This window comes from Silurus meridionalis, chromosome 20, assembly GCF_014805685.1.
Source record: "Silurus meridionalis isolate SWU-2019-XX chromosome 20, ASM1480568v1, whole genome shotgun sequence".
In the NCBI taxonomy this organism is placed as follows: Eukaryota; Metazoa; Chordata; class Actinopteri; order Siluriformes; family Siluridae; genus Silurus; species Silurus meridionalis.
In genome coordinates, this window is record NC_060903.1 from 6,766,385 (window position 1) to 6,794,190 (window position 27,806).

Below are 27,806 nucleotides of genomic sequence, written 5' to 3' on the forward strand. Positions count from 1 at the left end.
GAGGGACAGGATGGAGTATTAATCTGCTCTTGGCTTCTGAGAAGGCATCATGGGGATACCATGCTGTGGGATTTTACATGTGTCGCAGTATATGCAATCGTAAAAAAGAAATAAAAGTCTTATTAATTACCTCACAGCTTTCCAGTGTATTGACTGGCCAGGAGGGACTCGAGTGTCATTAACTTATATAGCTAGCTGAAAAAGCGCTAGTCGTTCAGATTTTATAGAGTGCTCTACAGACTGCTATTTTTTTACTCCCAGTCATTAAGATGAATAAAAGCCATGACCTTGTGTCTCATAAACTGCATGTAAAAGATAATACACGACACCAGTTCCAGAACGTTCCAACCCTCACCTTAAACTAACCCTAGTAGTTATTATAGGAGATCCACCCTGCAAGCCAAGCACATCTGTACAGTTTAATAATAAATATGGTGTTTCTCTGAAGAGATGCTCATTTAGAAATTAATCTCTCCAGTGTCAGCAATTTGAAAACGATTGGAGGTAAAGCTGGTTTCTGGAATCTTTGAATTTTCTTAAGCTGTCCTATTAGCTAGTAAGGAAACAGCAATTTATACTAAAAAGATTAAATATGTATTTTAATGCTTTAGAAAATTGTGCTGTGTCAATTTTTCTGAATAAAGATTCATAATAATTGGTATAGCTTCAATGTGATATGGCCCATAATGAGTCAATTTCACCCAAAGAATCCTACATTCATATAAACACTACTAAATATTTAGGGCAAAAAAAAAAAATGAGTCTTAACCGTGATCATTGGATCTTGCAGCCAAAGGCGAATCAGTGTGGCCAGTGTGTAGTATAGCACCAGGAGCATGATAGGATTGACAAAATGATGCCAGTTGAGATCAGGATAGACAATTAACTTCCACGTAGAAGAGCAATTTGTCTTGATTATAGGAGAGATCCCGAACAAGCTGTGAAGAGAATAAGAAAGAAAAAAGTAATTAAACAGATCACTTCCAAGTTATGCACATTTTTAGGACAGAAAATTCACCGCATTATTTATATTCTTACCACAAAAAAATACCACTGCCTATTTAACAGCATGGCACTGAGATTAACTAATCACAGGCTTATAATAATGCATTCATTCTGAAGCTTTTATCCTCATTCATTCTACACGAATGCATTCTAATGCATAATAGTTTCTATTCAGTTACACTCTGTGCTATGGCCCAATTTTGCCCAATCCATACTCTACCAACATACATATTTATGACACTTCATTTACGCATTCAACACTACAAAATATACATTTTTCCAAAACAAAAAATCAATCAAAATATAATCGCTTCAGTGGGATAAGACATGCATATCTCAGTCACTGCCTTTGGAGTGATGATATCACTTCCTGCTTGGCCTCTTTCTGCACCTGGGAATGGCCACATGACTCTATTGTGAGGGCAACGGGATGTGGGAAGCAGAGTCTGTCGACACGCTCTTTCAACATTTGGGCAAACCAAGGCCAAGACTCTGTCATCAGCCATAATTAGGCCATGCATAGGACTTATTTAATGTGTTAGTGCAGCTACAATGAGTCAGTATGCTCGAAAAAGAGCCAAAACAACAGCTAGTTTAGCCTAAAAACACCAGTATATATAAGGAAAACAATTGCATTAAACAGACTGATAGGTCCATTTGAGCTTTATTGTAGAGTATACACATTCCTCATGGTCATAAAATCCACTGCAGATATACACAGTGCAGAGAGTTGCTCCGTAGATCTGAAAGTGCCTTTATAGGGTCTGAGACTAGAACCAAATGAATAGAGCGAAGTGAGCGTCGTCCAAGGCGCTGAAACTATACTTAGAAATAATGGTCTTAGCGTTTCAAGGCGAATGAATAAAAGCTCCTGAAATCGATTTGTGACCATGGAGCCCATGACAAGAATAGAAAGCTACTGGTAAAGTGCTGGGTGTGTATAGAGACCTGGATTCCATTCTTACCTCAATTATAGAATTATGAGATGTGGGATATATTATGTATTATGGGAAAGAACAGGGCATTTGAGAACATACCACTTGCATGAAAACACCCAAAGGACATTATAGTAAAGAATTATAGACTGCCAAGAATTAAATGCACCATATATGTGGCCCCGAAAAAGTAATTATAATTATAATTATAATATAAATAGTATATATTATACTGTAAATTAACTATGAAAAAAAAATAACCTAAAATAATGCCTACTCTTATTGATAAACTCGTAGAACATATTAAAGCCCATTCTTCAGAAGTCAGTTGTAATTGCTGATGTGCACAGATGTTGAACGGGTCCTGACCAATGTCTTACACATGCTGATGACAGACAAGGCCTGTTTATTAGTTTTAAAACGGCCACAATAAAGATACAGCCGTGCACTGCAGGGCAGAGACACTCTTGGATATGCATTATTTACTATGCCAGTATTGATTACAGAAAAATATAGAGATCATATCAGACCATAGCACAGACACTGCTAGCAAGCATTCAAAATAATCTTTAAGAAACCTAGGCAGAGCTCTTTGGATGCAAAAAGCTCTTTAATTGCCCTTGGCATGCAGACTAGGGTAAAAGATGCAGATTATTAGAAGGTGTCTGATGTTTCTTAAACAGTTATGTATGCATTTGATAGGCTTATTAATTCATTCATTGATTTATTTTTATAAGACCCAATACTTTTGCCATTATCTCACTACAGATTGAGAAAGTCTAACCTGATGTAGCTGTCGTTAGGTGGGATGCTCTCCTGAAGGAACTGAAATTGGTAGAGGTAGAGAACAATGAGGTGGCCAGCACAGAAGATAGCCATTAGCACGCAAAGGCAACTGAAGAGGAGTGTGTCGAAGGTCTGGCAGAAAGACCACCATGTGCACAGCGCAAGGAAGATGAAGAAGTAAACAGCTGAGGTCAGAGAGGGCAGCATCATTCCTGTGAGTATGCACGCAAAACGCAGATATAATTAGACTCTTACTTATCTGTTACCCATAAGATACATTTGATAAAGTCCTGTCACTTTGTTATAATTATTTATTTTCCAAACAATAGAATTACGAAACTTCCATTTCTCACCTGTCAGGCCCAGCAGTGTAGTCACCACCACCTTCCCTGCTGTAGTGATGATATTCCCGATGATGTCTTTCATTTTCGAAGCCACTTCAGCAACTATGCGCAGAACCTTCATCTTAGCACTTTCCTTCTCCTCTTCCTCCTCCTCTTCCTCTTCTTCTTCCTCATCCTCCAGCATACCCTCGTCTTCATCCTCTGCTTCGTCTTCGGCATCAAAGTCCTCATCGTACAGCATCTCCTCAACTTCTTCGTCGTCTGGGATTCTCTTCTCATCGCTCTCCTCCTGTGCGAGATGGCAAAGAAATAAACAAATAACATACCACCTTACAACCAAGTCAGAACTTATGATTTGCACTCAACCTATATATATATATATATATATATATATATATATATATATATATATATATATATATATATATATATACACACACACACACACACACCTACACCTTAGACATTTTACATAATATGTATTGTTACAATTGTAAGAAAGCCAAGTGCCCAAATATAATCTGTATCCCTATTTAATACTCATACTGTCTATATTGTCTTGTCTGTTTTGTATTGTATAGTCCAAGCTTAATGTATAGTTTTATTTATGTCTGTACTTTGAAAGTCACTGACAGCTGGAACCAAATACCTTGTGTGTGTCAACACACTTCGCCACTAAACCTGATTCTGTTTCTGAACAATACATTTATTGCAAATTCTTTTCTTTCAGAAGACCAATACAAATACAAATTTTATCAATAAGTCCCTTTTTTCAAAGATTGCATTTTTATTTGGAAAAAAGAATCACAAAAGTCCTATAATATGCCAGAGGGGGTACTGTAGTCATATTTTTAAAAGAATAAAAAAAAAATATATGTACAAAATATATACAAAAAATATACTTTCCCCCCACACCACAAAAAACAAAGCTGCTGTATATAAGATAACTTGGAATCTCTGAGCAACAACACACACACACTAAACCAAATAAGCTTTTTACTGCTCCACATGTGTGGCCTGGAGCACAGGAACCGGCACCCTGTTAATAACAGCACTGCACACTGTCTCAGCCCGGTGAGGACCATGTGCTAACACTTACCGAATAAACATTATAGAGCTACTTTCCTGGATGCTTTCCTGGATTAACCTTAGCGTTGTACATCTTTTTTATCAGCAAGATTTTAGCATTCTACATAATTTCACAGACTTTTAACTCATCAGCTCAGTAACATGAGTTGAAAGATAGAAAGACTCAAACAACTGCCAAAATGTACGCATATCAAATATATTTTCTTTTAGATTTTCTGTAAAATTGACCAGTTTTCTCAAACACATTACAAAAAACCAGCAATTAAATAACCATGCAATACCTGAAATAATAAGAACTGATGATAAGTACATTATCAAAATCATACTAATGAAGAACTAACCCTAATTACAACGTGAACCTTATAAATTCATGCATGAATAGCGTTTTTGTCAAGTACGCTAGTTAGTTAACGTATTAATAAACATGTAGGTTTACACAAATGCTCTGTCATATATACAGTACAACTGACATAAAGCATCTACATGAGCTAAAACTCATGTAAAATGGTCTGTGTCCAAGTGGAAAACTGTTCTGCAGTGAAAAATCAAAATTTCATTTCATTTTATTTAATTCTTTTGTCAAAAATAAGTGTGCGGCGTCGTTCAGACTAAAGAGGAGAGGGATCTTCCGGCTTGTTATCAGCGCTTAGTTCAAAAGCCTGCATTTCTGATGGTATGAGGGTGCATTAGTGCCTGTGGAATGGGCAGCTGGAAAGGCACTATGTATACAGTACATACAGTACAATGCTAAACCGCTATGACAACAGCATGGCTTTGTACTGGCTTGGCTTTTATCAACTGAAAATATCTGCTGCTTAAAATTGAGATATCTTGAAATTAAAAATACTCCAAAGAAGACTCAGGACTGTTGAGCTGTTAGAATTCTATATCAGGCAAGAATAGGACAACATTCCCAAAACTCCAATAGCTGGTTTCCTCAGTTACCAGACTTTTACAGTCTGTTGTTAAATGAAGAGCGGATGCTACATCGAGGTAAACATAGGCCTTCCCCAACTTTTTTATGTTGCTACCATACATTTCAATATTACCTTATATTTTCCTTAAAATCTTACATTTTCTCAGTTTAAACATTTTCTATGTTTTCTTTGTTCTATTGTGATAAAATATGGGTTTTTAAGATTTGCAACTCATTGCATTCTTTTATTATTTTCATTTTACACAGTGTTCCAACTTTTTTTGGAATTGGGGTTGCAGAATATAAATGAAACATGCATAATTATTCATATAACATGCCATATGCTGGTGTGTACAAAGACCTTACTGAATTGTTTTGCACTACTTTTATAATTGACATTGATCCTTAGTATCAAACGTAGAGAGACACACTAATAATAAACATCAATCATTCAATTTTCCCCTGCAGTTTGTGCCACTGTGAAACTTTGCCCAAAATGGTGAAATTAACATAATTAGATAAAAGAATATCTTCCAGCGTTTTGGTTTTAGATCTTGCTGCGTTTACTCTGACTGCTTTACTATGTTTATGTCAATCAGCCAATCAGATCTCAAGGCTTAAAATCATTATGAACAATCGCCTGTTCTTCTCTTGTTTTATGTCACTGCCCCTGAAAATGACAACCAAAAATATTAGAAAAAATTCTGTACTACTGCATCCATAAAAACCTCCAACATTGTGATCAGTTTGGGGAAGAACCACATACAACCTGAGAAATCAGGTGTCCCAGGAATTTTCCAATATATATAAGTGTCCTTAAGTGCATGTCAATATCACCTGTTCTTCTGCATCAAAGTCCTGGTTGTATTGCGCCATTTCCTCCACTGGTCTCTTCTTTTCCAGACTCCGACACAGAAGCAAGGTGCCCAGGCCTGCCATGAACATACCGATGTCTGGTAGAAACACCCGGATGCCATTTCCTACATCTGCCCCTATAACACTAATCGGAATTGAGAATAAAAGTCAGTCAATAAGTTCCATATTTAGAAACTCTGATTAGATCACTGAATTCATTAAGATCATCCCAACGCTCATAAGTAAAGTTCAAGCACAAACAATATCAATTCGTTACTGGGAATTCATTAGATGATGCATTCAAAAGATACAAATACAAATAAAATGTATAAATAAAAATATAATTATTCATTATAAAATGAAGTAAAATGTTAATACAGTACTGTACAGAAAGTAAAGAATGATGTGTATCTTTAACTCAGCCTCTTTTTTGATGTCATGGGACATTTCAACCAATAAACAGGCAGTAGTTTTTTTCTTTGAGGCTTTTCTTGAGGCAGCAGTAAGATACAGTGCTTGTAGGTCAAAAATAAATAAATAAATAAATAGATAAATAAACAAATAAACATTTACACTGTCCATTCATTCACTCATTCATCCTTTTAAGTGCCTGGTCAAGATTCTGAGGATTTAAATATAGGCGAAGATTTAAATTACGAAAACACAACTTAATTTGTTAATGCTTTGGAAAATAAAATAGACGGAATTCATTAAAACAAATTTAGAATTTGACTGATAAATCATAAGTTAAATAAATCATAAATTAAGGAACTTCTTATTTAGCTCAGTGGCCCTACAGAATTCATTTAAATACAAATCCAGATGAATATTTGTAACATTAATCACATAAAGACACTGGCTTTGTGTTAAACCCCTCTTATCCATATAGAGCAAAAGTATATAACATAACAATGTCACGAATTTACACTAGTGATTCAAAATCTTAAAAAAATAAAAATAAACAATCTGAATTAAACCAAAATTTCTGAAAAATGCTAGAATTTCACTCGAATGATACCCGACATATAAACTTCTAATCGGTGTTTATTCACCAGTAACAACCTAAATACTGTGTGTAGCCATGGAGGTCCTGTGAACAACAAAAAATTAAACATCTGTGATGATGGAAAAATGGGAAGTTTATTGGAATGAAGTTTGTTTTGTTTTTATCCCCGGCAGCATTTTCCAGCTACAGCTTCTTGCACATGTGTGTTGTGCCACAATACTTGGATTTTATATGCCCCTCCACCCAGGTCTATAAAATCAGCATTTCTCCATATTAAAAGGATATAAATATTTCTGATTAGAAGCATGTCGGCTTTTCTAAAACAGCCTCCGAGCAAATAAGGCTTTTTCTCTCTCTTTAAAAAGAGCTGTTGTATTTAAGAAGGATTTATTAAAGGCAGTTCATAGTCTTTCATAGTCCTATAAAAACCTTTTTAAGGTCTAACATTTGGGGTTAGAACAGGAATTTAACATTTCAAGCTGGCAGAATAGGTAAATAAGGATAGCCAGGGCACTAGTAATATAATCACACTCTTGATGTCACCCAAATGAGGATGGTTCCCCTTTTGAGTCTGGTTCCTCTCAAGGTTTCTTCCTCATAACATCTAAGGGAGTTTTTCCTTGCCACAGTCGCCATGGCTGCTCATCAGGGATAAATACACATCGTTCACCTTAACTGTTTAATTCTGTAAAGCTGCTTTGAGACAATGTCTGTTGTAAAAAGAGCTATAGAAATAAACTTGACTTGACTAATGTATTTTGCAGCTGCGATGTCTGAGATAAATGAATAAATTGAATAATATCCAACCTCATTATTTCGGTTTACTGGCTGATGTGTACAAATTTGTGAAATCCCTGCCCCTGCAACATATCTAAGTATATTTATGTATTTAAGTGCCAGAATCCGATTTAATTGTGTTCAAGAATAAACAACTCTTTTGTTTTTGTGACGGTTACACACAAAAACCATGCAATTATTCCTGTACTCAGGAAAGTGTGAAGCCCCAAAAGCTACTTTTCCAGACTGTATTCACTTCACAGAAGTTAAGAGTTGCAGTAAGTGCTAATCTACACCAGCTAAATGGATTCCAGTCTAATTTTACCAATGTTTCCAACAGTTTAGGTTTACCCTTTAAAAGATAAAAAAAGGGAAAAATGGCCTTTCTGTGCTATTAAACACAGTCATCTTTTCTCTGTGAAGTTTGGGAGGGTGCAGGGGGAGGATTGAAAGAGTCATTAAACTGGATGCTCCAACACCTCTAGATAAAAAAAGACTACACAATGAGGGTTTCTATCTTTTCTGGTCCAAAGCGGCCACTTTAGACTCATCTCTCCCTGGCGTGCCGGCTCTAAGTCAATTTGGCGGCTCTGTTTCCTCCCTCTCGCATGCCTCCGTGCCAGGTTTAAGAGGAGAGAGACACCACGGTCACGACTAAATGCCTTCACGGAGTACCAGGTCAATTAGGGGCATAAACAGTTTACAGTTCAGCTTCCTGCCACTTTCAGTGGCTCCACTCTTGGCAAAGTAAATCCACAGACACGCGGGACGCACTTATGAGAAACCAGAGCTAATTGTATCATGGTATTATATATGAGTGCCCCTGCATGTCAGCTTTGGCTCTGAAAAATGTGGGCTTTCAAAAGCAGGTCAGGTGTAAGTGGGATCCGTGCTCAGGTGGATCTGTATGGAGAGATGGGCAGACTGCCTGACACGCTCATAAGTGCGCTGTAATGCTGTTTGTCTCTGTTTGTTTCCTGCTAACGGCAGGATGGTGCTTACAAGGCAAGCAACTCAATAATTTAAAAATATCACAACGGTCTTTCTCGCTCCTAGACTTCAAACAACCAAGGGTGAGTCAATCATTTTCCCCCACTTACAATTATTAGTAGCAACAGAATGCACTGTGGGTGTTATCTGTTCCAAAGACAGTGGGAGTGAAACCAGATTTCATACAAGCATTACTCATTTTTACAGCGTTACTATAAAACCTGTTTACTTGTCACACCGCAAGACACTAAATTCAATGAAGAATATTTCTAGCTATAAATGATGGCAATGGATTCCCAAGTTTGGGGTTATGCAGCATTTTTTGCAGTGGAAACTGATGCAGACGTATAATATTGTGAACTCTTTTGGTGTATATACAGCAAACTCACAATCATAAAAAAAAAATCCCACTGCAACTTTCCTCTCAAGTAGGACTAAATATTACGATAATGACCTGAGTCTAATTGATTAACTTTGAAATAACTTTGGAAAAGTCTTCAAAAATTCATGACTCTCAATATAAAATTTCCTAGTGAGGTAAGTCATTTGAAACTGGAATTAATATGATTGTTGGATGGAGTACACTAACCATGATCTTGAGTTAAAGTATAGATACAGTAGGTAAAATATTACTCCAGTAAAAGTAAAAGTCCTCCCTTTAAACTTTCACCTAAGTAAAAGTACAAAAGTATTTGCCTTAAAATGTATTTAAGTATCCAAAAAAATATGATTTATTATTGCTATAATGTTCCTATTATCATTTTTATCATAAGACTCTTTGCTTAATTAACTCAGTTTATGTGAAAGGATTTTAATATTACTCTCAGCAAAACAATCTATTAGTAGAATGATATTAATAATTAAAACACTGATTGTTAACTAGTAAAATGATCATGAGCCCAAAACCTTTTCAACTACTTAAAAATAAAATCGTGTAAATGAGGCCACGGGTGTTGTGGAGAGTTCGAGTCAGGAGTTTCTTCCATCATTTATTCCTCTCAGAATGTTCTGCTTGCTGTTGAACTGACGCTGAACTGTATGTCCGTGCTAAAATAATACCGCTAAGCAGCAATCAAAACAAGTTCAAAACAGAGCATGCACTCGACACTAATTGGTGAATTGCTGCCTGCTTGATCAGTTAAGTTTGAATCCGCTTATAAATAAAAAAGAATGACTGATTTCACAAAATGTAGTTGAGTAAAAAGTCAGATATTTTAAATTCAAAATGTAGTAAAAATTAAAGTAAAAGTTTCCCCGAGTGGAAATACTTAGTAAAGTACAGATACATGAAAAGTCTACTTAAGTACAGTAACAAATTACATTTACTTCCTTACTGTCCACCACGGATTAATAGTGCAATGTAGTGTCAAATTTGTATGCACTTGCCTTTAGAAGCGCTAACAAGTCTGACAAGACAATCTTATCAAGCTTAAAATAAAATAATAATAACAATAAAATAAAGAACTTTAACACAAACACTGAGAGCAAATTGGCTGATAGAAAGCCACTGTAACAGCAGCAAAACTGTTATACTGCTTGAACTAATATTTGGCTTCAATCTACAGAAATGGTGATATTCTTTGGTATTATTATCTACATGCGAGCTTTTTTATACGTTTGGAAAGAAATATGCCGTAGGTGTTCTACTACTCTCTTCCCTGATCGTGATAGTGCTTTTCTGATCAATCAGCTTCGCCAATTATTTAGACTGAAATCTATCATTTTTACTATTAGTCAACTGCAGCCCAGTCTTGGCAATCTCCTGTTTTACAACTTAATTAAAAGATTCGGACAGGTGTGTAGTTTTTAATCTGTCATAGACTCAATTAATTCAATTTCGTTTCATTGAAATGCATCTGCCATTTATAATATTAATGAGAAATGTTTTAAAAGAAGAAAAAAATAACTGTAGCTCACTTAAAAACACAACACAAATGTATTTACACTAAAATAAATGGAACTTAATGTGCTTATTGTTCCTGGCTTGCACAAAACCTTCACATGTACTCACTTGGTGTATGCACTCTGAATGGCCAAGCATAATTATTCTATTTGTGTTGATAGATTTCCTCAGAAAACAAATAGAGCTTTCTGTGCTTCTGCCAAATATCAAGTTATTCTTGTTAATTATTTAAAATATCCAAGCATAAAATATATATAAAAAACAAAGTGAAGTTTTGGGAAAAAAACAACAAAAAAATTACAAAATGTATATAAATGTATAATGTATGTAATTACAAAATGTAATAAATTCATCAGGTGGTTAAAATGGTAAATCCATTCAAATCCTACAAATATTTATCCAGCTGCTCTTGAGAGATCGTGTTAGCAAGAATCTTAGATTGACCAAAAATAAAATCATAACCACTCTAAAGAAGCAGAAAAAGTGTTACTGTGCATGAGAGATGTTTAGTATCTCATAAATGCTCAAAGGTTAAGCAAACATAAGGTGTTTTCTTACAATTGTCTGGTTATATGGGAGGAAAAGCATATCATATCATAGCAGAATTTATCATATCAGCATTGAAATCCATAGTGCAAAAATAAAATGACGCATCTTACCTCTCGAATCCAATCTGTCGTATAGATTTCTCCCAAACTGAACCTGATGGTGAAAAAAAAATACAATACACTTCAAAATACAAAATTTTTCCACTGCATTTTCTTTATTTACTAAAACTGGTAAATTCTAGTTCCTGCAACATTTATTTTCAATGCGTTTAACAAGGGAGCAAATAAACAGGAAATGATACCCAGGTACACACGGAAAGTACTCGAACTCAATGATGATCCTTATCATTATCTCCAATATTTCCCTGATGACTGAGAGAACCTGCGTAACACTTTACTTGTAACTGAAGGGTTCACAATAATGACAAATCAATATGGCTGACAGTTTGGTAGTAATTTCGCTGCTTAATTATGTATCAGATTGCATATTACAGACACTGTTACTATTCCAGTCTCTAATACATCACTGTGGTCTGAACCTCCTTGCGTCAGTTACCTGCTGTCAGCGTTATTTAAAGTCACAGAATTCCCAATGGCGCTCTATAATCCCTGATGTGTTACGCTCAAACTTTAGAGTCAACTATATTTAGGCAGGTGTAGGTAACTGCTGTAATGCATCCAAGAATTCCTAATCTGAATCTATGGTACTATATATAGTACCTAAATCTATGCATTTCTTTAAAGCTGCTTTGATGGTCATTGTAAAAATTGCTATACAAATTAAACTGAACTGGAGTGTATTGAATTTAATGGATATAACTAACTGATCCAAAAGCACGTCTGTATTCTAGCTATTGATATTCTATTCAATTCAATTCATTTTTATTTGTATAGCGCTTTTAACAATGAGCATTGTCTCAAAGCAGCTTTACACAGATAATGTGGTGATAAAAAATGAATATGTTATTTATAAGTGTAAGTTTGTCGCTGATGAGTGAGCCAGTGGCGACTGTGGCAAGGAAAAACTCCCCGACATGGCATAAGGAAAAAACCTTGAGAGGAACCAGACTCAAGAGGGACCCCATCCTCATCCGGGGGAAAACCGAATGTCAATTTATTGTAGATATACGATATTGCGGGGTACAGTGATGGTGATCAGAAGCAAACTGTAGTTCTGAGTCAATGTAGCAGATTGTTGACATTAACTACAGTCCAAATCCTTCCTCAAAGCTCCCGTTCTTTCTCCGGAATTTCATATACATATAGACAGACAGATATGGTATAAATGAAAGATTAATACCTGGATATAACTAATTTATATAACTAACCGATCAAAAAGCTTTTCTGCATTCTATTTATCAATGAAAACAGACAGACAAGGATTGGGCATATTGTAAATTATCTCCTCGCACTGCACCACGCACCCTCAATTCAAGATCTACCTCTTTTTGAGACACGTAAAACACGTATTTAGATCGTTTTTAAGTATTTACGTATACAAAAATGTGCTATAATTCCTCCCAACTGAGGTTTAGGCTGATGGTATCCTAAGTTTGCAACCTAGTGAACCAGTGTTGATTCATTCATTAATAGAGACTTTAAAGTGTTTTTGCACGTCACTCTAGATAAAGGCGTCTACTGAATGCCGTAAATGTAAATGTAAACTGCTTAGGAATGTCAAATATGAGATCACAGCATTGATGTTTTTGGCTTGTTACATAAGAGAGAGAAACTGGTAAATGTTCTCAGCAGACTGGCATTTCCTTCCTGACTTTAACTAGTTATACATAGTTGACACAAGTAAAAAAAGTGCAAGATGTGGTTTATCTTTTTGATATTTCTCGAACATACATCCGTCTATGTTTTGTGAGCCTATAAATGTACAGTAGCTATAAAATTAGGAATGAAGAGTGTCCCTAAGTAGAAAACGCCTATTGTCGAAATAACATTATAAATGCCATTAACAAAACATTGTTGGCATCCGAATGATCCAAACACTAAACAGCATCCACTCCAAACAGCTGGATGAATATTGAGCATATCACCTTTTCTGCAGCATACAGTACAACAGTAATTAAATCTCGTCCAACACTACAGTTTTCCCAAACCTTTCTTGTTTCAACTCAATTTTCTTTTCAGAGACTCAATGAGTAGTACAGTAGTTTAGTGTCTACTTAGATTCATTTACATTTTTAGAAAGTATAAAATCAGGTGTGCTTTTAGAGACCTGTGAACAAATATTCTTACATTTATAATACACTATATGAACAATTATACTGGGACATGTGACAAATCCAGTCATATGTGGTTCTTTCCCAAACTGTTACCTCAAACCTATAGGCACACAGTTTATTAGGATGTTTTTGGATTTGATAGCATTTAATTTTTTTTCCGCCCCTGTGCACAATGTCACCTCCATGAGAGTGGAAGATCTTGAGTGTCTATTTCATTTCATTGCGTTTCATTTCATTCCAGCTTTAGTCCATATAGTGTATTATCAATCACCATACTACAGTATATGAATGGGTTCTACATATATAATAAAAAAATTTTTTCAATATTTTGGAAGTATTTAACTGCATATATGCATACAAGGGATATCCTTCTATTTAAGGCATGTGCAATGTAATGCCACTGAAAGGACCCCATGTGAATAAGCACCATTGTTCTAGATTTTAAAAGCGTGTCCAGCATATTTTCCAGATCTTTCAGCAACGTAACAAACCCTAAAATAAATCGACTGAACTATTATTAGGTGGCCACTGGTGTCAGCTATAATCAATAGTTCCCTGGTGTAGGAAAGACATCCGTGCTTTGAGGTTTAGAAAAGCAATCGGAAATTCAGGAGTTTGCTCTTATTTTGTTTTGTGAATTGTTTTATTTTGTGAATATTTTTTTTTTAAATAGGAGCCACAAGGATTTTTTTCCATAGTTCACAATTATTCATAATAACAAAAAATAAATCCCCAGACCACCATTGCTTCCTGTTCAAATCCCACTATAGACACAGATTTTTTTTTTAACACTAAACAGATACATTGCATTACACCCGTCTTCCCTATACTGCATACAATCCTAGGCCAAGTGCTATTAACATGTCAATGGTGTTAAAATGTACCTCAGAGCACAGGAATCTCATTCTGGTGCATGCCTAATACTAACAGCATTCTATAGCAATATAACAATTTACAAGGCTGAGATTTCTGCATGAAGGTTTTTATGAAGTTATGATAAAATGGTTCCTTCGGTCACCTTCCAAAAACTATTAGATATGGCATTTTATGACTCTGTCATATCCCAAATGTTCTTTCTCTCTCAGACACTTTATAGCACGTGTCGTTTTAGACTTGCAGTAACTTGGTCAGAAGAAGTGGTCAGCACAAAAATGAAAGCGCTCAGCACAATGCACTCAAGCCTGAGACTTATCAGAAGCCACCACTGGCTGAGAGAGACATTATTTATATATCAAATTATTAATTTTACGTGCATATATATCTCTGATATTGACCATGTTAAAAGGTACAAAAGGTCAGAATTTCCATGACTCTGCCCATTCTAGCCAGTTCAAGCACAAGTTTAGATGACAGGCCAATGGATTTGATCAAACATGGATCATCAGGCACAGTGTTATTAAAGCTAAAAGGGGACATACCAAAGATTAAGAATCTCCAACATTTATGTAAATATTTCTAAGATTCTACTTTTAGTTATTGCTGATAATATCATATGTGCTCGTATTGCAAACTGAGTGTGTGTGTGTTATACTGACACTGTATAGTCTGGAAAATTATCTAAATCTTCTTGTTCATGGTTTTGCTAATATTTTCTGGTTAATGCCTTAATGGTTTAGTTGGCACTGTGAGAAGAGAAATGTAGAGCAAAGGGTGTCATGTTATTATAGCAACACACACACACACACACACACACACACATACACACGGATGGTGGAGAGATGTTCACGTAGCATCAGTCACAAACCCACAATAAAATAAAGATGCTGATAATATTTATCAGCTGAACACTCATCAAGGAGCCACATGCATTACATTACATAAAAATTGAGAAATTATTACATTAGATTATATTATATAATATTATTATAATTTCTCCAGGCTCAGGAGTACTTCAGTGTGGAAAAACTAGAGTTTAATAGTGTTTTATAAGCTTTTAAGAGTCGATTATCAGCTACACCCACACACCGATCAGCCATAACAACCTAAAACCTGCCTAATGATCTACCCTGAGACGCCAAAACAGCTGTGATCCATCCATGCATGGACTACATAGGCCCTACAAAAAATGCCACATGTTGTACAACAAAATGATTTATCAGACCACCTTCTTCCATTGCTCCATGGCACAGTTTGTTTATGACCATTGTAGGAGTTTTTGGTGATGCGCAGGGGTCAGCATTGGCACTCAAACCAGTCTGTGGGATCAGACCACCTCACAAGACATGCTGTTGGAGATGCTGGAGCTCAGACCCAGTCGTCAACCATCACAATTTGGCTGTTGTGAAAGACACTTCGGTTTTTACGCTTTTACGAATTGACTGTTCACTTGCTTCATAGTAAATCCCACCCTTAGATGCCATTGTAACAAGGTACTCAGTGTTGTTCCCTACACCTGTCAGTGGTTTTAATGTTACGGCGGATTATTGCACCCTGAGTGACAGAATTTTGTTTCATCCTTAACTTATTATTATTTATTTTAAAAGTAGATTTATTTGCTAAGGACTATATATTAACTTTAGTTATATTAAAGCATTGTGAGCAAATGTTTTAAGATTTTAAACAATGCCCTGGCAGTATATCATAAACATTAGTGAATAAGTCGAAATTCAGTATTAAGTATGAGTCAGTTTCAATACGGCTTGGCCAGCTAATGAAACTCCTTTTTCTGTGAAACACTTTATACCTGTTTCATGATTTACAAAGAAAAGGACTTTTGTTTGCTTGACAACAGCAAAACACAATGACAACCTGCTTCCATGTGCCATGTGTGCGTATGTTTTCACGCTCAGATCTGAATCCATTCAATACCTTGCCTATCATTCAGGTACTGTATTTATTCTGCTGAACTTCCCTGAGGCATCACCTACATTAAACAGATGTGACAGCCTAATGTGCTTCCTGTCATAATCTTTAAAAAGCAAGCAATTAGAAACTGCTGAATGCTACTTTAAAAAGGCATTAAAACAATGCATACAATGCGCTTCATTTTAAAAAACAATATTAAAAATGTTTTTAAATTCCATGTGAGTGAAAGCTGCAACAAATGAAATCCCTTCCATACACCTGACCTTTTTATTCATCATATTTTGTGCAAATTGTTGATTTGCTGAGAGTTTTTGTAAGGAGACGTTTGTTTTACATTCGTGGAAAGTGTCAGTGCTTCGAAACAGCTAGAGTGCTTTGCTAAGTAAATCCAGAAAAGAAAGGTTTTTAATGACAGAGGAGCTTTTGCATCAAGGGCCTTGTTTTTTTTTTGAGAGACAGAGATAAAAGTAAGAGAGATAGCAAAGAGAGAGAGAGAGAGAGAGAGAGAGAGAGAGAGAGAGAGAGAGAGAGAGACAATGAGACATGGAAAAGTTGATGGGGAATGACTGTTTATCACAGCATTACTACATTACTGTAATGCAAATGATAGCTAACCTCTAACAGATATTCCACCACATTTAAACCAATTAAAAAACATTAAAACACGTTGTCCACTAATAACTTGTACACATTGTAAATATTGCCTAAGCACTTAGGTGTGTCGCATCGCACCACCCCAAGGTGAATTATTTTCATATTTTCATCTAACCACATCAAAGTGTATGAATATAACACACTGTTTTTATTTTTCTTACGACAAGAAAATTAGCATAATGCTAAACAATAAAAAAACAAAAAAAAAAACAATAAACCCTATTTTTATCCGGTTTAAGGTTACAATTTTATGTTGCCGAACATCCACGAAACAAATTCCTTTAATCGATTATGCTATAAACGCTATAAACAGTCGCTCTATTTTATTCTCTCATATTTAATTATTTTATACAGTACAGACCAAAAGTTTGGACACACCTTCTCATTCAAAGAGTTTTCTTTATTTTCATGACTATGAAAATTGTAGAGTCACACTGAAGGCATCAAGGGCTATTTGACCAAGAAGGAGAGTGATGGGGTGCTGCGCCAGATGACCTGGCCTCCACAGTCACCGGACCTGAACCCAATCGAGATGGTTTAGGGGTGAGCTGGACCGCAGAGTGAAGGCAAAAGGGCCAACAAGTGCCAAGCATCTCTCGGGGAACTCCTTCAAGACTGTTGGAAGACCATTTCAGGTGACTACCTCTTGAAGCCCATCAAGAGAATGCCAAAAGTGTGCAAAGCAGTAATCAAAGCAAAAGGTGGCTACTTTAAAGAACCTAGAATATGACATTTTTCAGTTGTTTCACACTTTTTTGTTATGTATATAATTCCATATATAATTCCACATGTGTTAATTCATAGTTTTGATGCCTTCAGTGTGAATCTACAATTTTTATAGTCCTGAAAATAAAGAAAACTCTTCGAATGAGAAGGTGTGTCCAAACTTTTGGTCTGTACTGTACCTCGATTTTATTCTCTCTCTTGAAAATTAGTGCGTTACATTAGATAACGTTATAACTACAGTTTTTATTTAAATTATTCGTTTATTTTATTAAATTAAAATCCATTGTTGATACAATCATTATAAATTATTTAGTGCTGCTATAGTATAAATACAATTGTTCTTTTTGTGTTTCTCATTTTAAATAATGGACAAAGTCAATGACCTGCAACATCACACATTAAAGATTTTGTAATGGTATGAAGGCAAACTGCTTTCAATTATATCATAGTTAAATTTTTTTAGTAACTGCTTCATAAAACGGAAAACCTAAATTTCTTACACTACAAAAGCTATAACAGTAGATAATGTTAACTCTGGGTTTGTAAACTACTAGTCTACTCTTAATAGAAATAAATGGGTCTCTCTATAAATCCTTTGAGGTGCCCTATGTAATTTAGGGTCATGCTGATAAATACGTGGGACTCACAGTTGAAGCTGGGATCGATGTTGTTTCGGGCTAGCAGACTGTTGACGGTGATCTGGTAGATGATGTGGAACAAGAGGAAGGTCATACTGGTGAAACACAGCGACTTTAGCAAGCGCCCCGTGTGGCCTGTAGGAGAAACAGTCATAGCAACAAGGATGAAGTGAAATAAACACTGAATAACACTGAATCTAATGAATTGCATCAATAACATTACAGTTGTAATGTTATATATATATATATATATATATATATATATATATATATATATATATATATATATATATACACAGTGTCCACGTTGTGGCTGGGAAGGAACTATAAAGAGACTAGGATCAGGTCAATTTGAGGAAATTACGGTTATAAATCATAATGGAATGCAACCTAATGTGGTTCGAATAAAAATACGGATGTTTGTTTTTTGTTTATAACAGATACAGCTGCCAAGTGTATGGGATTTTATAGTACACCTACAGCTATTCTGAAGTCTAATGATTGTTACTATGTACATCCGTTGTGTATAGATGCATCCACCATTTTCCACTGTATAAGCGTTCCTGGTGTTTGTTGTAGAGCATATACTTGTGCTCCTTAATCTAATATTCCTTTTAATACAACTCACAAATTTACAAATGAGCTTTAAATGTTTTAGAGTTAAAAATACAAAAACCAAAACAAACACAATATATTTCCAATAAGGACATTTTCTACATGTAACCTACTATGGCATAAAGCCTCACACTGCCAGCACCAATCAGTGAGATGGTAAAATATATGTTTAGAGCTTATCGATCCAATGTACAGAGATTTACATAGGAAATACTCGACGTAGTCGTTTGCTATTGTGGAGCGCAGCCTTGGAGCCTCTCGATTTTCAAGCTTTCTCTATGCTCGTCCTCACTAATAAAACCAAGAGCACTAAACAATTCACTCTTTTCCCTTCCAGTTCGCCTCTGGCAGTCAGAGAGGATGGAGAGCGCTTATAAATATGAAGCTGGTGGAAAAGAGGGAGACTCAGATGCCTGCAGCAGTTCTCTACTAAAACTCTTAACCACATCATAGTGCTCCAGATGACGTTCAAATAAAGTAAAAGTGCAAGTGATTTGGGAAATAGAACATGGCCATGATTTTTTAATGGTGAAAATGAGACCTTTTGTACTGCTTTATGTCCACTATATCATTATGTTAGGATACGTACTGAACCGTGAATTTTGTGTACGTTGCACCCTTATTATATGTAGATTTACTTTGAAAAAAAGTGTTATTAGAGTTAAACAATTACAGTTAGATTTACTGAGCTCAACACACCCAAAAGTGCAATATTTTAATATTACAGCATGGTTTAGAGTTTGTATACTGCTTATTCCACAGTGATTATGCCAATGATTACAATGTTCAATTTATTAATAAATAATATGCTTCACATTTTGGTTGTTTATAAATGTAATGGATTAAACACTAACTGTCTCTCTCGCTCTGTCTCTATCGTTCTCTGCCTCTGTCTTAAAAAAAAACAAGCTTGTCATTATACAGAAAAACTGGACTTTCCTGACCTGGAAAACCTGGAAACACACACATGACATGTTAATTAAGACTTCTTCTATAAATGTTTAAAACATGTCTCTTAATTAAACATAACCAGATCTATAATTATAGGTTCTTCTTCCTAATACAGGTGTTTTAAACTATTTATTATTTGTCTTACATTAAAGTGTCTGCCATACAAGTCCCTGTGTACGTATGAGCTGCTACTATACGAACAATGACATATTAAAACCAGAGCTTTATGTTACAGTTGGTATTGCTGTCTGGGTCATGCTGTTATATTTATATACAAATATAATGCACTCTTTCAGACCAATTAGATTCTAGCAATGGGACACCTGACTTTTCCTGCCATATGTGGTTCTTGTTCAAAGTGTTACCACAAAGTTGGAGGCACACAATTGTATTGGATGTCTTTGGATGCGGTAGTATTAAAATTTCCCTTCACTTGAACTAGAGCGTTTATTGTGTTAAGCACTGCATACAGGTAGGCGTCGACTTACGACCACGATTGGTTCCGACAGACCGGTCATAACACGAGTAGGCTATATGTACAGTACTGTGAAAAAATCTTTAAGTAGTATTTTATCATAATTTTCTTTCATTATTGTTATACTGTATATATATCATAATTTTCTTTGTTCATTTTATGCCATTTGTAACATCTCTACACCATTTTGTTTCTTACTGTCGTACGCCGCGGCTAGCGATTGTGGTCGTAATGGAATGGTCGTAAGTCGACGACTGCCTGTAGTTTAAACATTCATTTAAACGTTGTTGTTTTTTTACACACAACAAAATGTTTTTGTTCGTAACACACAAAATTATATATATATAATTATATATATAATAATAATATGTTCAAAGGAGAAATCCCAACTGCACTCATTAACAAGCAGCCACTATAAGCTTTAAAAAGTCTAAATTAATGATTGTTAAACTCAATATCTGGCTTTTGAATTTTTTTAAGTACACTCTTGTACATAAATATCCTGAATTAGGGATCTATATAGGTAAAATAAGCAAAACAGCGTATTTCAGTATAAAGATTAATTTTTGTTGGGAGGGACTTTCCAGGAAGACAATGATGAAGCACACCTTCAAGTCAACCAAAACTTGTTTATAAAAAAGATCCTGGAACATCCTGGAGTGGCTTTTTCAGTCACCAGATTTCAATCAGATTGAAAATTTCTGGAATTGGGATATTTGGTATGACCATTTTTGGAATTTAAAGAAGGCAGCTACAGTTGTGAAAGGCTGAAGGACACAGAAGCTGGGGGATCAATAATACTAAACATGCTAAACAAGGTGTTGAGTTACATTTTTTATTTAAACTTAGCTAAGTCAATTTCTCTTTTCAAAATATCCTAAATATGTATCAGTAAATATTTTTGTTGTTTAATAGGTTTTTTTTGTCATTTATTGTTATTTTTTGCATTTAATCAAACTAAAAATGCAAAAAAACAGATATTTCAAAGCTTATAGTGGCTGTTTATTGAGGAGTGCATAGGGGATTTCTCCTTTGAACAAATTCACTCATGCTGATTTGTTTCTGTAGAAGAAAACAAAAGAGAAAAAAGCATTTGAGGATGGAAGGTGACGCAATTTGTGTAAATCAACATTTGTATTGTTTTAATGATAATTGCAGATGGAAAGTTGACAACCATGCTTAAAAATCTGTATAAAATATAATACATCATACATTGTTTTGAAAAAAAAAAAATATATATATATATATATATATATATATATATACACATTAGTGTACAAATGCATAAGCATTCGCTGAAACCACAACAGTGAGTAAAAATGTGATCGTTCACTGCTGCTGTTATTTGCTGCTTTTAGATTTATTGTTTGTTCACGCCGTTTTAATTGAATCCATTACTATGTCGATAGCTGATTGTGCAACCTGATGTTTACAAGTCACGACAGAGGAGATCCAGTGCAACTGTCCTGAAGTTACAAACAGTTTACACAAAAGCACTTCATTAAATTTTCACATGATGAGGATTATACAGTTTTTGCATACTGTGCTGATGTTTCGCCTTCATCCGTGACACCGGTTCTCTTTTCACATTCTCGTGCATCACTGTGGTATTTCCAAACCACACAAGCTCCGCTTTGCATAGCTTGCAGTTTACAGTGTTCTTTGCTGCATTTAATATAAAATGTTTCCATGCCTTGGATGACTTGGGACGCACACTTTTCTTGCAGCCGGTTGACCCTGTACTGTCTGCCATTTTCGAAAGCGGCAGTGTTGCCATCACAAAAACCCGAAACTTGAGCAGCCCAACTAATCGATAATAGCTTTGGTTGACAACAAATTCCATTATCGATAATTATCGATTAGGTGTTAAAATATATATATAAAATTATATATGATATAAAAATAAGGACCAGCATGCGTACGGGATATGGTGCATTAAAGCTTATTTTTGGAGTTTCATTATCTTTTCACCTATTGTTCTATTTATTTTTTTATTTGTTCAATGCTTAGCAGGCAGGTACTCTATCTATTCTGCTGAACTTCCCTGAGGCATCAGCTACATTAAACAGATGTGACTTCCTAAGCTGCCTACTGCCATAACCTTTTAAAACGCAGTCAAGATGGGGAAACTGTAGAATGGTCCATAAAATTGCATTACCCACATCGTTGTGGAATAAATAAATGTATTGGACATTTCTGTCCTATCCTACAGTTTAGTGGAACCACAGTATGTCATGCTAAATTGTGTTTTGCGCTGTGAATTCTCAAAAGACAATAGATTGTCTTCTAAGGCCAATATTAAATCTACTATTACCACGTTAAACAACAGAAACGTTTTTAAAGAGGGACATGAGATAAAATCATAGCTTATCGTTTAATGGTTTTATATATATATATATATATATATATATATATATATATATATATATATATATATATATATATATGTATACAGTGGTACCTCGACATACGAGTGCCCTAACATACGAGTTTTTTGAGTTACGAGCGGTCACTCGGTTGATTTTTTGCTTTGATACGCGAGCAAAAACTTGAGATACGAGCTTGAGACGCCGCTGCTAAATGGCGAATCGAAGCCAGAAAGCGAAGATTGTGACAAAAATTTAGATAAGCAAAGAAGAAAAAGTACAAATTTTAAAGTTTACGGATACGTTGTGTGCAGGAGTGATAGTAAAAAAACGAGTTTTCCCTCTGCTTATCACCTATACTTATATACCTACTATATATTTTTTTATCATTCACCAAGTAAAGAGGCTGCAAGCTGCAACACCTTGCTGATAACAGAGAGAAGAGGAGAACTGACAGGAATGGTTTGAGCTGATGATAATTCTATACTATCACAAATAATTTACAACCATTAAAAAGCCCGTTGAGAACCCACAACACATCAGATCATAAGGTGGTTTGAATGCAACAGCAGAAGCTGGCTGGCTAAAAAACAAGGTGATTTATTTTCTATTTTATTTTCTATTTTCTATTATTTTCTATTTCTATTTTCTATTGTTTTTCTATTGTTTAACCATTCTAATGTTTGACTTAAAGATTAGATGAAGCTCTTGACCTGTACATGCATGATTTCTGCATTGCACTGCTGCCACATGATTGGCTAATTAAATAACTATATAAATGTGTAGGTGTACACGTGTTCCTAATAAATTAGATTCTAAGTGAATACTGTATGTCTATATAAAAGTATATACAAAAACGTCCAATGTGTCCTTAGCTGATTGGCATCATTTTTAGAAAACATGCCTAAAACATCCTTTTCTTATTCTTTCCAAGCTTGGCCTTCAATAAGGTTAAAAAAATGAATAACTAGAAACTTTTCCAGCTTCTTCAAGCAGACAGCAGTTTGATTCTGTCATGAATAAACACAAACTAACCCATATCCTCTGACAGGGCCAAGAGCACCATTAGCAACACATGACTCAGAACTCACATTTCTTATTCAACCTCTACAGGATATAACTTGGAACAGAGAAGAATTGAACACTTGTTCCAGGTATGGATGCTGTCATTCAATACGAGGAACATAGAGTCTCGTCTGAGTGCAAACTAAGCACTAAACAGTGCAGTAAGTGCATATATGTGTTGTCATTGATTTCTCAATTACAGAAACCTACATACTGGATTCACATAAGCCTAGTGGAAGCCGTAATGAAAAGGCAATGCATAGGCGCACAATAACAAACCCTGGTTCTGATACTGTGAAACAAGATTCTCAAATTTCAAGAGAAGAAAGTGATCTGTGTACGTCTGTCTGAACATCTACTGTATATACCTACACTGATCAGCTATAACATTAAAACCACCGACAGGCAAATAACTCATTACAGTGGCATTGGTCAAGGGGTTTATTTGGGAGAAAGTAAACAGTCAGTTCTCAAAGTGTGTTGGAAGTAAGAAAAATAGGCAAGCATAAGGATCTGAAAAATTGTGATGGCAAGACGGCGGCTCTGAGCATCTCCAAAATGTCTGGCCTTATGGGACATTCCTAAATTGCAACGGGTAGTATCTACCAAAAGTTTTGGAAGTGTTGTATTTATCTATATCTATTAATGTATCTGCTGTCTGTAGGTACCGTGGTATACTATACCAGACTTCAAAGATCTATGAAACACATTTCCTTTATAATAAAGGCAAGTCTCTTTAACTATTGATGAGGGTGTAAGTGGTCCACTGTAGAACCTGCTATCCTCCTTCTCTCTATAGAAGATATCAGAGCCAATGCAGTCATGTCCTTGCCCTTTCTCTGAACCCAACTGAGCACTGCTTCTTTTATCAAGACACACATTCCCTTATGGCTGAAGGATCGAGCTGCTATAATCTACCGTATTTTTTGGACTATAAGCCGCTACTTTTTTCCCACGTTTTGAACCCCGTGGCTTAAACAACGTAGCGTCTAATTTATGAATTTTACCTGGGTTTTTTCCCGGTTTCACAAACTTCAAGCCAAAAAACTTTAGACCAATGAAATTTCCGAACGAAAACAAAAAAACGCACCTCACCTGTGTTCTGAGCTGCACGGCATCGGGAGAAAAAACGTTTTTTTTTAAACGCACGACGATGCCAAAAGATGAACTCCCGAGAGAAATAGTTGTGAAAGACAGTGAACATTGACTTTCTTGGTAGGCTACTGTTTAGATACAAGCCGTTGTAACACGTTGAGTCAGGGTGAAGGGATAGCTCGCTTCTGGCATGCTATTCCCAAAATACTGCTATGCTCCTAAAGGAAGCGCAACATATTTCCCCCGTTACACCGTGTGTAACGTGTCTTTCGTTAAAGCCTGTGTAAAGTACATTAGTGTAGCCGGCTTATAGACAGGTGCGGCTTATTTATGTTAAAAATAAAAATATTTGTAACATTCGGTGCGGCTTATATATGGGTGCGCTTTATAGTCCGGAAATTACGGTACCTACTTTGTATTTAATAGTAGTATGTAGTATAAAAGAGAATGCTTTAAAGTTTGCTTTCTCTTTTACAGCTTCACAGTTACTGATAAAAAATGGAAAAACATGATGGCAAAATGTCTGAAAGGCAAAAGGTGAATACATATGTTGTTTTTTTTAACAAGGAATATACATAATATAGACAAAAGTTTTTGGACACCTGGCCATCAGATTTGTATGTGCTTTTGGAACATCCCATTTCACATAGACATCCCATTCATTCCATTCCACTATTCTATAAAGATGTTCCACTGGATTTTTGAGGTATGCTTGTGGAGATTGGTGTTAATTTAACCACAAGAGCATACCAGCATGTACTGATGTAGGGTGAGGAGGCCTGGGGTGAAGTCAGCATTCCAATTAATCTCAAAGGTGTTCAATAGGGTTGAGGTCAGGGTTCTATAGCAGGACACTCAAGATCTTCTACTAAAACCCTTGTGTGGAGCTTGCATTGTGTTTTGAATTGTTAGGTTGGAACAGTTTTGTAGTCTCCTAGTTCAAGTCAAGGGAACCTTAATGCTACTTCATCCAAAGACATCTTAAAAAATTGTGTGCCTTTAACTTTGTGGTAACAGTTTGGGGAAGAACCACACATGGCTGGAAAAATTGGGTGTCCTAATAAGCTTGTCTATACAGTTGATCATGACACAGTTTGGTGTTCTTTTAAAATAATCAGCAGGGTGTTGAAATAATGCCCAAAGCAACAGTTACTGTTATCACCCAGATATGCGTTATCTTCCACAAACAGCTGCCAAAGCGGTGGATTTTTCTTACACTACAGACATGATGACAAATTTTAATTCATTGAACTACATGTCACTTTTAAACATTTATAGCTACAGTTAATGAAATCAGCTTTTTATGAGTTATGACAATGACAATGAAGATTCCGTCCATTAATTTAAAAAATAATAATAATTGTACAGAAAGTTTATACGTATACATATATTGTATATATACACATATTCAGAGTAAATGAGTTGTTACTAAAGAAAATGTCAGTGAAAAGTCAAATGATCTAATGTTTTTGTATAAGAGCACAGGTAGATCTGCCATTTATGTTAAAGACTGACCTACCTTTGCTCCTATACAAAAATATTGGTTAATATCAATAACATTGGATATATTGATATTAATATCAATACTATTGTTCATATTAATATTGTTAAATATCAATAAGTAATGGATTGCAATGAAAGTTAGACATTATCTAATAAATAAAAGGGCAAAAAGAATGTAAGAGAGAGAGAGTTTATGTGTGTGTGTGTGTGTGTGTGTGTGTGTGTGTGTGTGTGTGTGTGTGTGTGTGTGTGTGAGAGAGAGAGATAAAGCAACCGAGAAAGAGATACTGGTTGTATCGCAGCTATAATTTAGGTAAGAACAGGAATCAACTTGTCTCTTGCTCATTGATTAGGGTTTCTGACTGCTGACTAGAAGGTTATGTGTTTATATGCGATCACTGTCAAGCCACTGCTGGGCCCTTGAGTCTGGCCCTTAACCCTCAACTACTCAGTTGTAAAATATATGTATAAATGTCGTATTATTTTTGTAAGACACTCAGGATGAGGGTGTCTGCCAAATGCCCTAAATGTTAAGGGCTATTTTAACAACATTAAGTTAAAGTATAAACCTTACAAATGTGTTGCATTTTCAAACATTTATCACTGGGGTATAAACAATAGAATATCTACTGTTAGGTGAATGCACTTTTAGCACTCTAATCAATCAATCCTGCTTCAGTTTCTGCATTCAGCTGCATTTAAATGCAGACACGTGACTTGTCTTTATATACAACCTCTATTAGCATTTATAATCCCACTGGATTCGCCTCACCGGCCACAAGATTAGCAGAGCTCAGACGGATTTAATACCAGCATTGGATATGTGACAGTAAGTCATGAATTAGAGTCGCTCTTACTGTGCATGGTTGTGATGGAGGGCTCAGGGAACAGTGGGATGAGGAGGAGGTAGATGAGGTAGACGAAGGAGAGCCAGTTGTACCTGAAGAGGCATGCTACAAAAGAATTGGACACACACAAACAAAACCAAATATATGGTTATAAAAGGCTTCACATAACCTGTAAATGTAATACATACACATGGGTGACAATCTAACAGAAATAACAGTGGCTGTTCAACACTCTAGCACAGTTCTACAGACTTGTGAAATCAGTGCTAAGCTGCATTAAAGCTTTTTTGGCAGCATTCAACACTTTATTAAGCCACTTTATGTGGGGTTTTCTGTTTATTCATCAACTGTCTGTACTGTGAAAGAAGATATAAGAACATAAGTTGTCCTGGCTAACGGCTACATTCTCATCCAAAACTTGCAAAAACATTCAAAACAAGACTTGTCTATGCTATAATGCTATTAGCTTTGTGATGAAATCACAATTAGCCTGCATGGTTTCAGACGTATTTTGAAAAACTGCCTGTGTACCAGTGTGTTTGATAAACTGGCTACTTATCCAACATCTTTGCCGCCTAAAAGTACATTAAAGAGAAAATCAAAACAAGCCCAAGTAAATTACAGAAGATTCGCGCTGTTTTGTTGGCATATTTCCATGCATGAAGAGTAAAAGTACA

At 35.5% G+C, this 27,806-nt stretch overlaps 1 protein-coding gene across 1 annotated transcript in view; it reads right to left on the reverse strand.

Moving 5' to 3' along the window:
* Positions 1 to 27,806, reverse strand: part of LOC124402998 (piezo-type mechanosensitive ion channel component 2) — a 75,762-nt gene that overhangs the window by 41,016 nt on the left and 6,940 nt on the right. The window contains 7 exon segments of the mRNA XM_046876516.1: positions 770 to 938; positions 2,725 to 2,938; positions 3,080 to 3,359; positions 5,913 to 6,075; positions 11,266 to 11,308; positions 18,221 to 18,346; positions 27,139 to 27,234. Coding sequence (XP_046732472.1) covers positions 770 to 938; positions 2,725 to 2,938; positions 3,080 to 3,359; positions 5,913 to 6,075; positions 11,266 to 11,308; positions 18,221 to 18,346; positions 27,139 to 27,234 — 1,091 coding nt within the window.